At 41.1% G+C, this 13,099-nt stretch overlaps 1 protein-coding gene across 2 annotated transcripts in view; it reads left to right on the top strand.

Annotated features, from left to right (window-relative positions):
* The first annotated feature begins 632 nt into the window (after positions 1–632).
* Positions 633–13,099, top strand: part of LOC115811621 (disks large homolog 5) — a 43,043-nt gene continuing 30,576 nt past the window's right edge. For both annotated transcript variants that reach the window (XM_030773911.1, XM_030773910.1), the window contains exons 1-5: positions 633–955; positions 7,135–7,203; positions 8,611–8,779; positions 9,359–9,502; positions 11,295–11,478. In XM_030773911.1, the coding sequence (XP_030629771.1) occupies positions 655–955; positions 7,135–7,203; positions 8,611–8,779; positions 9,359–9,502; positions 11,295–11,478 (867 nt within the window). In that variant the 5' untranslated portion in view covers positions 633–654. The remainder of the gene's footprint in view (positions 956–7,134; positions 7,204–8,610; positions 8,780–9,358; positions 9,503–11,294; positions 11,479–13,099) is intronic.

Below are 13,099 nucleotides of genomic sequence, written 5' to 3'. Positions count from 1 at the left end.
GTATTACGAGACGAAAATGATTAAAGACGTAAGACTGAAGTCCTACAAAATGATAATATTGTGTTTAAAATGAGTTTTCCTTTACATTTGGCTATGAACCAAAAATACATTTTCACATACGAATCCAAGTATATTCAAAATCTAAACACCCAGGTGTGTCTGTCGGAAGCTCCGCCCCGTTTTACTTTACTTGGTCATTACACAAAGTTTTGATTGACAGTCAGTTGCAGCTGCTGAGTTGCTGAGACATGGCGGAGCTTACTGGGTTTCGTGAGAATACTTAAGGAGTTTCACTACTTTACAACTGCTCGGATGAGACATATACGGCTCTGAAGAACGGCGTAAAGGTTAAAATGCTATACAACACGTTTCGTCATATTCGATAAAGAAAACAGAGAGGGCGAAAGACTTTTCGACACCGAAAAAATGCATTTCGGTTTCTCAGCAAAGTCAACAGTCTTAGGCAACAAATATGGCTACTTGTGTCTCTCTCATTACGAGATGAAAAGGTACTTAACTCAGTCGTTACAATGGCCATAGTGTCGTTTTTCTCTTAGTGATCATCCGGAAGAAGTTATCTCGCTGCGAGCTTGTTTTGTTCGGAATTCCAAGGGATTCTATGAACGAAAAAAGCGCCGAACTACGCTAGCTGGGATGGAGCCTAAGCACAAAGAGTTGTTAGATCAGTGCCACCAGAACTTATCGGAATCCATTACAGATGTTGAGCGGGTCGTGGAGTTTTTGAGCAAACTGGGTAGTCTGACCCAAGTGGAGCGTTATGAATTGGAGAAAAACTGCTCGACGAGTGCAGAGAAAGTTGATCTCCTTCTTAAGATGCTCATGAACAAGGAGCGAGACCATTTCCAAGACCTCTGCCTGGCTCTGGAGAAAACCCACCCACACCTGTACAATGCCCTTATCGTTAACGGTGTTGGACCTGTGGACCATACCACAGGTAAGAGACTCGTAGAAACTGGTTAGTTCAAAACAACGCTAAACTTGGGTAAGTGGGTCAACATTTCATGCAAATAGCGTGCGGATCTTCTCAAGCTCCTAATTGCTTTACTCAGACATGCTGATGTATGTGAAAGCTTTGTCGCGTTAGTGTTAGATGTTAGAAACCACCCTTTTACTTCTTATTAAACTGTAACAAGTCTTGCATGCTTGTTCACATGACAGCAATACTGTAATACAATGCTTCTTGGGCAGGGTGAACTTCGTGTTTTGCTGCAGCTATTCATTACTGATGATTATTAATGATTACCATTATTATTATGCCCCAGCGAGATAATAACCTCACAAGCTGTAAGATTCTTTGACCATTCATTATAGGCAACCATTGACTATAACGTAATACGATGGGTAATAAATGCCCTGTAAGTTTGGTTCAACAGTTAATTTCCATAATAACTCCAAATCCCACACCCCAAAATATGCATTTATGTGACTTTGTGTAGTCCGTAGTCCAACCGTTTTGATTTGAAACGGTTGGCTATAATCGGTTTCATCCGTTTCAGAGTCGTTTCATGCAAAGGGCAAATCCATAAAAATGAGACAGATTACCCTTTTCCTTGTCCCATCCTTCAGTTTTTCAGCGTGATGGGGCTGCCATTTTGAGATGAAGGCTTTTGACCAAAGATATGCCTCTCTAAATGTAAATACAAGTGAAAAGTTAAAAGCAACCCCAGCAGAGCAAGGCTACTTTTCAAATGGATGCAATACAAGATGTTGTGGCAGACTGTATGGGCAGCCAAGTGCCATGCTGTCCTCTTGCAACAATAACCACTCTAAAATAGCATATTTATGTGTGTGTGTGTGTGTGTGTGTGTTTGGAGTGAATGCATTGCTTTTGTAACTTAAGGAAAGTTACCAAAAGGTTCCTGGATTTGCTAGTGACCTAAAAATAGCTATATGTAATAATACAGCTTAAATCCCTGTGCAATAGCAGTGCGTCTGATTTCCATCAAAGCCAGAATTACAGTTATCTTGTGGAAGGCTGGATAAACTGCTTGACATTTATGTTATCCTGTGTGAAAGGCTTGAATGCACAGTGAAACCCTCCTTTAGGCAGATGAAGAGTGAAAACACTGAAACAGAGAGTAACAGTCAGGCACCTTAACATAAAGTTTCAAAAAACAATAAAAAAAGGACAATCAGTAAACTCCTGGGCCTGAAACATTTGCTCTGTTTATCAATACCCATCGAATTAGAGGTCAGTGGTGTTTTGTCGATTGTCACATATCCAGCAGGATAGTGGCGTGAAACAGACAGCAGATGTTTTCCAGCCGAGCACTTAGCCTATATTTCTGTGTGCTACAGCTGCAGGGACTTTTCAGTACAGCTCTGAACAGATACCGGGCCCTGATTGAAGCTAACCGTGGAAAACTAGCCTACTGTGGCAAAGCTAATTGAGTATATACTCCATGAAGGAAACACAGTTATCCTGCATGGTAGCGTGGTGCTGAGATCAATGGTAAGGCAGCATTTGGCGTTAGAATAGTTTGGGAATCACACCAGGAAAAAAAGATCTGTGCTAAAAACATAACACCACAAAACCTTAAATGTGTTTGTTAAGTTGGTAAAGCTGAACCACTAGAACATGCACAAGGAGACTTAGACTGCATTTTTGTACAGTATATGACTTTACTGGGACTGCTTGCTGATGGCTTGGTTCAAATTTGCTTTTGGGAGAGCGGCTTACCCCATCGCTTGATTCGTTCATGGATTGACTTCATTTTTAAAGATTAACATTGAAATAAAATAAAAGATACAAAACAAAATCTTTTTCTTTTTTTTTTTGCATTGCTCATCTTCTTAGTCCATTTGAGTTCATTATCACTGGAGTATGTGTGGAAGGACACTGAAAGTGGTTCGTTCTCTAGGTAACAGAATTTGGTGATGCCTGGCCAGGTTTTTTTGGGCATGGCCATGTCGGATCCTGCACGGCTGCTGTTTGCCAGCTGTCGGAGTTAGGCCCTGCTCATCTCCTTTCCCCTGCTTGGCTCCATGCAACAACAAAAAAAAATCCTTTGAACTGAATGCCAGCTGACAGGACAAGGCAATACACCTTGGCTCCCCTACATTTACCCTCAGAGAGATTCAGCTCTCTGTCTTTATGGCTCCGGACTTGGGTTTCAACAATAACCATAAAAAAAGAAAAAAAAAAACCCTCTGTCCTTTTTTTGTGCCTTTAGGTCTATGAGAGGATTTTGTAACATCTTTTTCTTTTGTGCGTAAGGATATCTTCTTTCGCAGAGAGTTTTTGTAGCTTTGCGTTCTGGGGAAGAGCTGAGAGAAGCTACTGAACGTCAAGGCCAACACTACCTTATGTAACGGGGAACCTCTGCCAATGGAGTGCTTACAACTGCGATTTGGATAAGGAGAGGAATTGTCGCTCAGATTATGTTATGGCCATTTGTGTAGCCTGCGACATAAATCATGTTCTGAGAAGGTTTCATGGTGTCTTGTTTTACTCTATGAGAGAGTAATTGAATGGAGAGAGGATAAAGTTGTCAGAAAGATTCCTAGGTTGCTGGATTTGTCGACTCTGCATTTTATTGTCTAATTAGGCACAGTGAGCTGTGTAAACGTTGGGGAAAATGACTGCTCTGCTTTCTTGTGCTGCTTAACTCTTGCTAGCTGATTTATCATATTCCGCACCCAACTGCTGCATAAACGTTTCCATGGAGACAAAGTTAGCGGATTAAAGTTAAGTTCAGTGTTAAGCATAAATTAAGGATCGCTCACTGTCCTCGCTATGCATAAATGATTTCACAAAATAAACAGTGTAAATAATCGGGGTGGATTTTCCCCTTTTAATCACAGTGTTTTTTTGTTTTTTTACGTGATTGAAAAGTCACCTGGAAACACTTTCTAATTTATTAGTGAATTTGTGTTAGATCCAGACCAACAAGGATCTTTGGAGTGCAGCTTCATTCATACTAAAATTGTAAGACTGTTAAGAGCATCACGTCTTCTTCATATTAACATCAGTAATTCTGTGGGTTTGTAATCTTATGGCTTTTGGCCATTACGTATTGGATATTGGACGTGCCATGTCTGTTTCATTGTTGTCACAAGTTTCATCAGTCTTTTCTCTCACACTTTTGTTGATTCTGACCCATTTGGGTGAGGTTCAGATTGGAAGAGTTATGCTCATTACACATATACAGGTAAAAAAAAAATATTTTCTATGTATTACATTGTGTGTCTAAACCCACTGGGATCACTGGGTCCCTTCAGTGGGTCCTCCACTGGGCTGCCCAAACAAATGCCTGTCCAAGAACAACTCCTGCACTGATCCCCTGTCGTGACACTGTTACTACAGTGTTCTATCTGTATTCTATCTGTACAGTATTCTATCTGCAGGGCATATCAGCTATCATCCCCCAGTGAATGTAATCAGGCTGCAGGGATCTCAATGCTAAAGGAAAAAAAAACAACAACAACCAAAAACAAAACAAACACCCCCCCCCCCCCCCCCCCCCCCCAAACTACAACCCACTTATTTCACAAAAAATGGTCTCACTTTCTCTGGTCCCTAAACAGCTCTAATGCTGTTCCACAGCAGTATCCAGTCAAGATGGTCACCCTGTCAAGAAGTGAGGGATAGCAATGACCAGTGAGTCTACAGGAGTCCTCTGTTAGGCATTATCTGATCTTTATAATGCATGTTTGCAGACAGACACATGGGTGTAGAACAGGTACAAGTAAAGTTGGGATGATTGTTAGAAGTAGTTGGGAAGATCATTTTGTAATAGAGCTTCAAAAGTTGAATCGATTCTTGTTTTGTTCCATGTTGCACACTCTCACAGCTCTCCCATAGAGCCTAGTCCAGGGAACTGTTAAGCTAATGTATGTCTTAACCTGTTTGTCAAGCATAGGCTAATTTGTATTTCAAAGGAAAATAGCCTATCATTTGCAAAGCCTTTTTCTTCGTTACAGATTATTGAGTTCACAGTCATTAGTGCTTCATCGTTGTTGAAGTCTTGGTTTTTGTTGAAATGTGAGACAGACTGTGGTCTTATGTAACGTCTATTTTCCAGGAAACAGAACATATATTCAGTCAGTGTATGTGGAGAGCAACTTGCCTGGTGTTTTTCAGCTGAACTGTGTGTGGTAAAGCATAATGACTGTCTGCACTGTATCTATAACGACAGTCAAATGAGCGACATCCTCTCTATCTGGGAGAATGCTGGGAACAAGACGGCAGTGATGTCATAATAGAGCTTCGGAACCTTCCATGATAGAATCTCAGAATCTGTCTCCTCCTCCTTCAGTTGCTATGCTGCAAAGCTCTCTGTGCATCAAAGTAGGATTAGGAAAAGGATATGACTATAAATTCTAATTTGAGCTACATTCTGCTGATTCATATTTTGAGGTTTGGTGCTGAAAAAAACGATGACTAACTTGCAGCAGCAGCAGCCCTGCTCCTTCTGCTGTAGTTGGCATGGATCTGTTACAAAGCCTTGTGATTCAAATGTTCATAACAACAAAATGCAAGCATTTGGGAAGAGGCCAGTGTATCCATATAATAAAAGTGATGTTGCAAGCGCATGTTAGGAACAACCCTCGTTTTCTTAAGACAACATCCTGGTAGTGTGGGATATATTGACCCTGTGAGAGTTGTAAAGATTATTGGAGCAGCCCTTTGTCATATTAGCCAATCATAAGCCTTCATTTGTACAAATGACAGCTCTACAGATGGTCATCTGAATCAAAATATTAGGTCAAGTAAAATGTGAAGGTCTATCAGTGTGTGTGAGACATTGTGGGAATAATAACATAAGTGACCCAGAGAAAGCCCAGCCTCTGGTAGCCTAATAGACACAGTATAGCTCTTGTTTTATGGCTTTATGGCATGGCTTGTGTTATTACTTTATGCAAGTCTAATTTAGGGTTATGATCTATTTGAGAAAGTGAAGTCATCAGATGGCAGTTAGCCGCTCTTCAGATACATGGTGATGGTTTCATGGAAAGGTTTTTTCTGGAGTACATTTTCATATCTCCTTACATTATAGAGTGTGTGTACGAGCTAAAGCAAAGTTAGTGTCATCTAGTCATCCATCCACACCAAGCCCAAATGAGATCAAGCTCTGGTCACATGACTTCCAGGAACAGGAGAGTGGGGGTGTGTGTGTGTGTGAGAGAGAGAGAGAGAGAGAGAGAGAGAGTGAGAGAGCCACTGCTGTGAACCCTGTTCATTGTCACACTGTCTGCCCTACTAGAGGCCTGGGAAACCACGGCTCCGCAGAACAAAAGACTGACTGCCTGCTCCAGCCTATTCCATCACTCCTGAGGCACCACTCTCTCTCTCTCTCTCACACACACACACACACACACACTCACACAGTTGATCTTTCTAACTCCCTTACTGTCTGTCTCTCTTCTTTCTTCCACCCTCTCTCCCTCTTTCTCTCCTCCCTACTTCACCTCCTCCCCCTTCTCTCTCATTCTCTCTTCCTCCTCTCCTCTGAATCAAACCACCCAGACTGCTCTAGTCAGAGGGAGCAGTGCCAGAGCAGGGGGCCGATGCAGAAGCCAGGGATTGTGGGTAAACAGAGTTGTTTGTCAGGCCCTCTGCTCTGGGCCTGAGAGAGCAGGAGCTCACATCTCATGCACAAGTTGTTGAATAAAAAAAAAAAGAAAGAAAGAAGAGAAAGCATGAGCTGGGGTGTCAGCTGCTTTAAGGTGTGCTACTGTGCTGAGGTCAATGAAATCCATAAAAGCAATAGGGTGGGTGTCGCCTGTGTCTCCTGCCCTTTTTCGTCCACTGGGAAAAAGATGAAGTCCTGGTTCATGCCCAGGACATTAAACAAAAACAAACATGCTCTCTGCTGACTAATTTGGTTAGCAGAAAAAAGGGGATTGGGGGGAATCAAGCTGATGTTCTCTTTTTTTTTATTTTTGACAATACTTTCAGTTTTGACAATAATTTCAGTTGATAGAGGAAAATTAAGTTATGTAGCTCATTTGAAAATAGAGATCATTAACTACCACTGTTGTGCTGTACTGTTTAAGAGAGAGAATGTAAATGTCATTTTTTCTCCCTCCAGCCTCCAGCTTGTGTCTTGTTTCAGAGTGAATGTAAAAGGTGTTTTTTTTTTTCTTTCGCTTTTCTCTCCCTCTCTGCAGGGTCCACATACAGTGTGCTTTCCACCATGCCCTCAGACTCAGAGAGCAGCAGTTCTCTCAGCAGCTTAGGTGGGTTTGGGATGTGTGTATGTGTGTGAATATGTTTTCTTATGTTTAGTCAATGGTCTCACATCTGAACCAAGCTCAGAGCCCTGTAACATACATTCTAAGACAACTTAGTAAATGATGACAGGGAGGGAGAGCGAGAGAGAGAGCACTAATATAATTTGGGACACTTTTATTATTGCAGTGACAAACTGCTGAATGTGAGAAACTGATTTCCATATACAGACATAGGCATACACAGTAAGGCTATGTGTTGCAACAAGATACGGTGATGCATAGACGGTAAGAGCGTATGAGAATGTATAAGAGCACACTCAGAAGGTGTGGATTGCTTCAGTTGCCTTCTGAGGGCTGTTACCTATCTGCGAAGGCCCTGGACTTTGCCAAACTGGTGCTTGGCATGACTTGGGCAGACAAAACACAGACACTACCTCATGAAAAGTGTATGGCCTTAAGAAGCAGTCTCTCACTCCCAGAAGAAACATACTGGCCTCACTGTCCATTAAAGTTTATAAAAGAGATGACTTTGTTGTCGTCGTCCACTATCTAGACAGAATAAAAGAAAAAAGGCATTGCTTATTCATGACCCTTCCATAAAAAAAAATCTAGAAGTTTCCTTGGAAACTGAATGGAAGAAAAAGGATAAATGCTGAACTGACAATTTCTGGTCCAAAAATACGATGAAACAAAAATTAAAAAAAAAAAGTAGGTCAAGGGAACATAAAAGACAAATATTCATCTGTTTAGCGACAAAATTGGATAAGAACATATTCTGTGCAAAGGAAATTCGGTGGTTTTTAACATTGTTTTTTCCCCTCAGGCGACAGGGTCACGGTTGCTGCGGTACATTTAGCCACACAGCATATATTCGATAAACCTCCAAGGATGGTCAAAGCGCTGTAATCTTAAAATCCAAAATATTTAACTGGTTTTTTTTAACTGACCGGTTGAAATATGTTGGCAAGTTGTCTGGATGCTAAGCTAGCAGTCTAGCAAAGCTCATTTTACATTATATTCAGTTATTTGGCAGACGCTTTTCAGCATAGCGACTTATAAAAGAGCATAGCCAATAGGTTTATATTAACACATATGAGGACGCAAAAGCTAGAACCGCAATGTCTTCATGGATATTAGAATACCAGAATGATGGTTAGCATTAGTAGTACTTTTTATTACTATAGCGTCTTGTTTTCATTGTCATTTGTAAAAGCATTAGGTTTTCATGTAACCAGACAGTTGCACGAGATTCTTGTTAGAGTTGGTGTTGGTGCAGATTGAGTATATTCGCAGTAAATCCGTATTAGCCATACCATAATATTCAGCATTGGTTAGCAGGTTTAGTATCTTGAGTATTGAGTCAAACTGTACACGGGAGAATCTGTGTTATCAGTGACGTGTCGACTGCCACAGGTTCGCCCGCGAAAGCTTCGTCACCGCCGCCCGTGCACGTGGAGAACCGGCACATCAGCGAGAAGCTGGAGACGGTGCTGTTCCAGCTGAGACAGGTCACACGGGAACGGGACGAACTCCGCAAAAGGCTCGCCCTCTCTTCACCTGGAACCACTTTTGACGACTGCCGGTACGCTCCTATCCTTTGCTCCTCTTTCTGTCTCCTCTCCCCAGCGGAACTTCCACCGCGCCATTAGCGCAGAGCAGTCACGTGCAGTTTATTTACAGCATGCGTGAGAATTCAGGAAATAAACACTGCATGTTTTCTCCCATTGATAAATCATAAATGAATCATTCTTCTTGCTCCTCGCTTACCTCTCGTTTAAATCTGGCCTTCCTGCTATCACCCTTTGACTGAACCAACTGCACTTAGTCATGATATGTAACAGATTTTTTTCCCCCAATCTGAGATATTTGACTTATTAGCCTTGTGCTGTTGGTGAAGGACATTACTATGATTTGCTACACACATGCATAAATCCTCTTACATATCAGCTTGGGTCAGATATTTGAGTTCAGTTGACATATTTCGCATTAAAATATCTAAATTTGTGAAGCACAAGTGAGTCTATCAAGCATGCTGGAACAAGAAATAGCTCTCTGTGAGACTAGACACAATCCACTCTGTCTGTAAAATGAAGAATGTACAGTGTCTCCAGTTCTCTGTAACTTTCCTTCACTCTGTCTGTCTTTTCTGTGGGTTGTGAAGACCGAACGTGAAGCCAGGCCATGACTACGAGCGTCTGAAGTCTCAGTGTATGAAAGCCATGGCAGATCTCCAGTCTCTGCAGAACCAGCACACTAAGACCCTGAAGAGATGTGAGGAGGCAGTGAAGGAGGCAGACTTCTACCAGTGAGTTTCACCCATCAATATTTCAGCTTCCATTTGTGCGTTTAGTGTTGTGTTTTGGTCGTGCCCACGCCCTCCCCCCAGGACACCCACTGCGTTTTAACCTGTATTTGTCCCCTTAGCAGAAATGAACACCAGAAAGATTTGGGTATGTGGCTTTGTTTTTTTTTTTCTATTTTTTACATTGCACCTCTTTTTTTTTTTCTCTCCCAGCAGGAAAAAACCTTTTTTTTTTGTTAAACCCAGAAGCCTTGTATGCAGTACTAGAAGCTGTGGAGTTAAGCCACTAATCCCCCGATGTGCATGTGTTCTTTTTTATTTATTTATTTATTTATTATTTATTTTTTTTCCAACAATGTGTGTTCATTTCGTAATTGAGATGGCATTGCTATTTTTTTTTCTCTGAAAGCACTGCCTGTCATCAGTAAATCATTCATGCATTTTCATTATTGTGTTTGCAAGGATTTTTTTCTTTGGTGGAAAGCTTTGCAGCTTTTCAGGCATCAACACATTTGAATTCTGATTGGATGTATCTGAAACACAATCAGACAGGATTAATCTAACCAGCCTGTTTATTTTTCAAAAGCTGTCGATAGTATATTATCATTTGAAATGACCTGTTATGTCATAAAAGTTAAATTGCAAGGAGGTCCCTCAAATGTCTATGTGCTGATTTTTTTTCTTTTTTAATTAATTTTGGGGACCTCTGAAGAGTTTCTTTGCCAGTCACACATGACGTGCAAAAAACATTAGCCTTACATTCATGCACACTGCTGTCCTCTGACCACAGCACGCTCATCCGAATTAGGGGTATGGATTAATCTGAAATACGGAGACCTAAAATATTTAGGCTAAAGATAACAGCAGCGAAGACTAGACTATAAATACATGACAGTGGGCAAGTTAGGAGACCAGAGTGTTTTGCAGTGTTGTGTAAGATGTGAGGGTATAGCCCATCAGCAGTGTTTCCTGTAAGAGTCTTTATCTCCCCCTTCATGGACAGTCTGAATGGGTTTTCTGTGGGAGGATTTGTCAACAGAAGGACTTGGCCATTTGTCTAATTTCCTGATGGCATTCTGTTTCCATAGTAAGGAAAGGCAACAGCTGGCTGCAATGCAAACACATGGACAAAGGATTATGGGCATGTTTAAATCTCATCCTTCAGGGCGCTCTGTGCATCTGTCCAATCAGAATACTCTGTGTTTTCAACCTTAAAGATAGTTTCTGCCATGCTACATTCATTATGGTTGAGTAACAGTTTTGTCTTTTTAAGATGTCTGTCTTCTGAGTTTACAATGCATTCTTCATTAGACTCTGATTTGCTTATGCCAGCCTGTTCTAGCCTAGCTGCTTTAGCCTGTGTCTGAATTGAGTGGAGAACATGTAAGGTCCTACAGACATCTTGTTCTAGAATTGTGTGATGTTCTGGAATCCATGTTGGTTCTCAAACAATATTTATCCTGCATGTTGTTCTCTGTTCCCTTCATAGCACTGTTATTTGTTTGAAATAGCATTATCAGCCCTAAAACAGACAGTTTCTGCTGTAATCCTGGGCTGAAGGACTGTACACACATCAAACCAGTGAAATCTAGTCCATCCCCTTCTTATGTCAGGGTTATGTCGGACAGTTGGCTAGCCTGTCTCACTCCTTGTGTGTGTGTCTGTGTGTGTGTATTAATGTATATATATATGTGTGTGTGTGTTTATTAATGTGTATGTGTGTTTGTATGTGTGTGTGTCTATCTTCCCGCCTGTGTGTGTGTGTGTGTGTGTGTCTGTGTCTATGTGTATACAGCACATTGCATGGCCGTGTGGCCGGGGAGCAGGCCCAGCTGAAGGAGGAGATGGAGGCCGTGAGACAGGACTACTCGCAGCTCCTACGTGAGCACAACCACCTGCAGCAGACCTGCGACGAGCTGCGCCGTCTCCACGACAACGACCAGAGAGAGGTGGCTGACATGAGGCTGCAGCAGCAACAGGTGATTGTGCAGAAGATACCAAGCACAAGCCAAACTGTGCTCAGATTCAAACCAAAAGACACAATAACAAATGTTACCTATTTCAGTCCGACTGCAAAGCAGTGTGGTACCACACGTACTGATATACACAGCTATGAACACTAAAGACAATAAAGTACTGTTAGTGGGAGAAAGTTCAGAGAAGTTTTAGTGAACTTCGGGGTGAAAACACTAGTTTCTCGTGGAGAAACATGTTGTTGAAGCAGAATGTGCATTATTGTAAATGTGTGGTGACATGTTAAAGAGCACTGCACATTTGTGTTAGTACCACATGCTAGTGCCACAATGACTAGCATAGAACTTGTTTAAACACATCAAATGTGGCACTCTTTCCCTTCTGAATCTGAATCCTTGATTTTTTTATATATAAACTTATTTAGTGACGTGTGGTGAGGTCAGTGGCTGGGTAGGCAGTGGGCATTCTTAAATCCAAATTACATCCTTTTGTGCTCAGAGTTTAATTTAACATTGCCACTAGCATAAAAATGCAAAATCAGTGGCTTACCTTCTGTTATTCAGGAAAGCATAAATAGTGCGATGGAAACAGATACTTCTACCCAAAGTTGCTCATTATTATTCGGGGGAAAAAAACATGATTGACGTCTACCTGTCAGTCATTAAATTTCTTAAAATCGATTCATATCATTGTGGATGGCCACAAGATAAAAATGCCCATTATTTTTGCAACAAAGGAGTCTTCACGAAGTACTTGTTTCATTTACATTACTGAAAAGTGATTGCTGTTCTGTAGTCACTGCCAGCAGGTGCGGGAGCTAGCTAGACAAAAGCCTGGTGTGGCAGCTGGTTTACCCCTGCAACCTGTAGTTTTAACTGTATGTGTTTATTTCCTCCATTTAAAAATACTAAACATTATTGAAAAGTGATCACTATGTTCTGTAGTTGCCCCCCCTCCCCTGCGACAGCGCAAAAACTGTTGTAATTCACGTTGCCCTAGCGAACAGTAGTAACGTTAACACATCAAGAATCGCAAATGCAGCATCACTGGAATTTAAGATTATTCCCCTCAATTGAAGGATATTTTTCTATATGTATTAACTGTAAATAGTTTCTGTTTCCAATGCAAAACAGAATCTTTTGATTTATAAAACATTTTTGCAGTTTCTGATTGTTCTGTATCCCCCAGTTATCGGGGTGGTGGTGGTGAGGTTCAGGCAGTTCATGAAACTTAGTTTAGTTAAAAATAAAAAAAGAGAGAGAGATGAAAAGTACCGTATGAGTATGTGGAAATATATTTCATAATTAATTATATGCCAATATTGAATTAATTTGATGCTTTGAAGGCACAAAATTTGCCAGTGAATATTAGGTTAGAAAATTCAACATTTGCCTGATTTTAACGTGCCTTCCGGTATAAACCACGCCCACATACAATGTACTATCCGAATACAGATACAGAAACAGATCGTTTTGTTGGTTGAACAGATACAGATAATGACGTCTCTGTACACCTCTATTACCTTCACTTGAAGCCGGTGTAGGCCTGCCTTGCTTGATGACAAGTAATTTTTGCTGGCAATCCAGTTTATGAAAACTCTGAAGACGTTTGATGGTGAACATTATT

This window comes from Chanos chanos, chromosome 5 (genome assembly GCF_902362185.1).
Source record: "Chanos chanos chromosome 5, fChaCha1.1, whole genome shotgun sequence".
NCBI classification, from domain to species: domain Eukaryota; kingdom Metazoa; phylum Chordata; class Actinopteri; order Gonorynchiformes; family Chanidae; genus Chanos; species Chanos chanos.
This window is presented reverse-complemented; position numbering and strand designations above follow the sequence as displayed.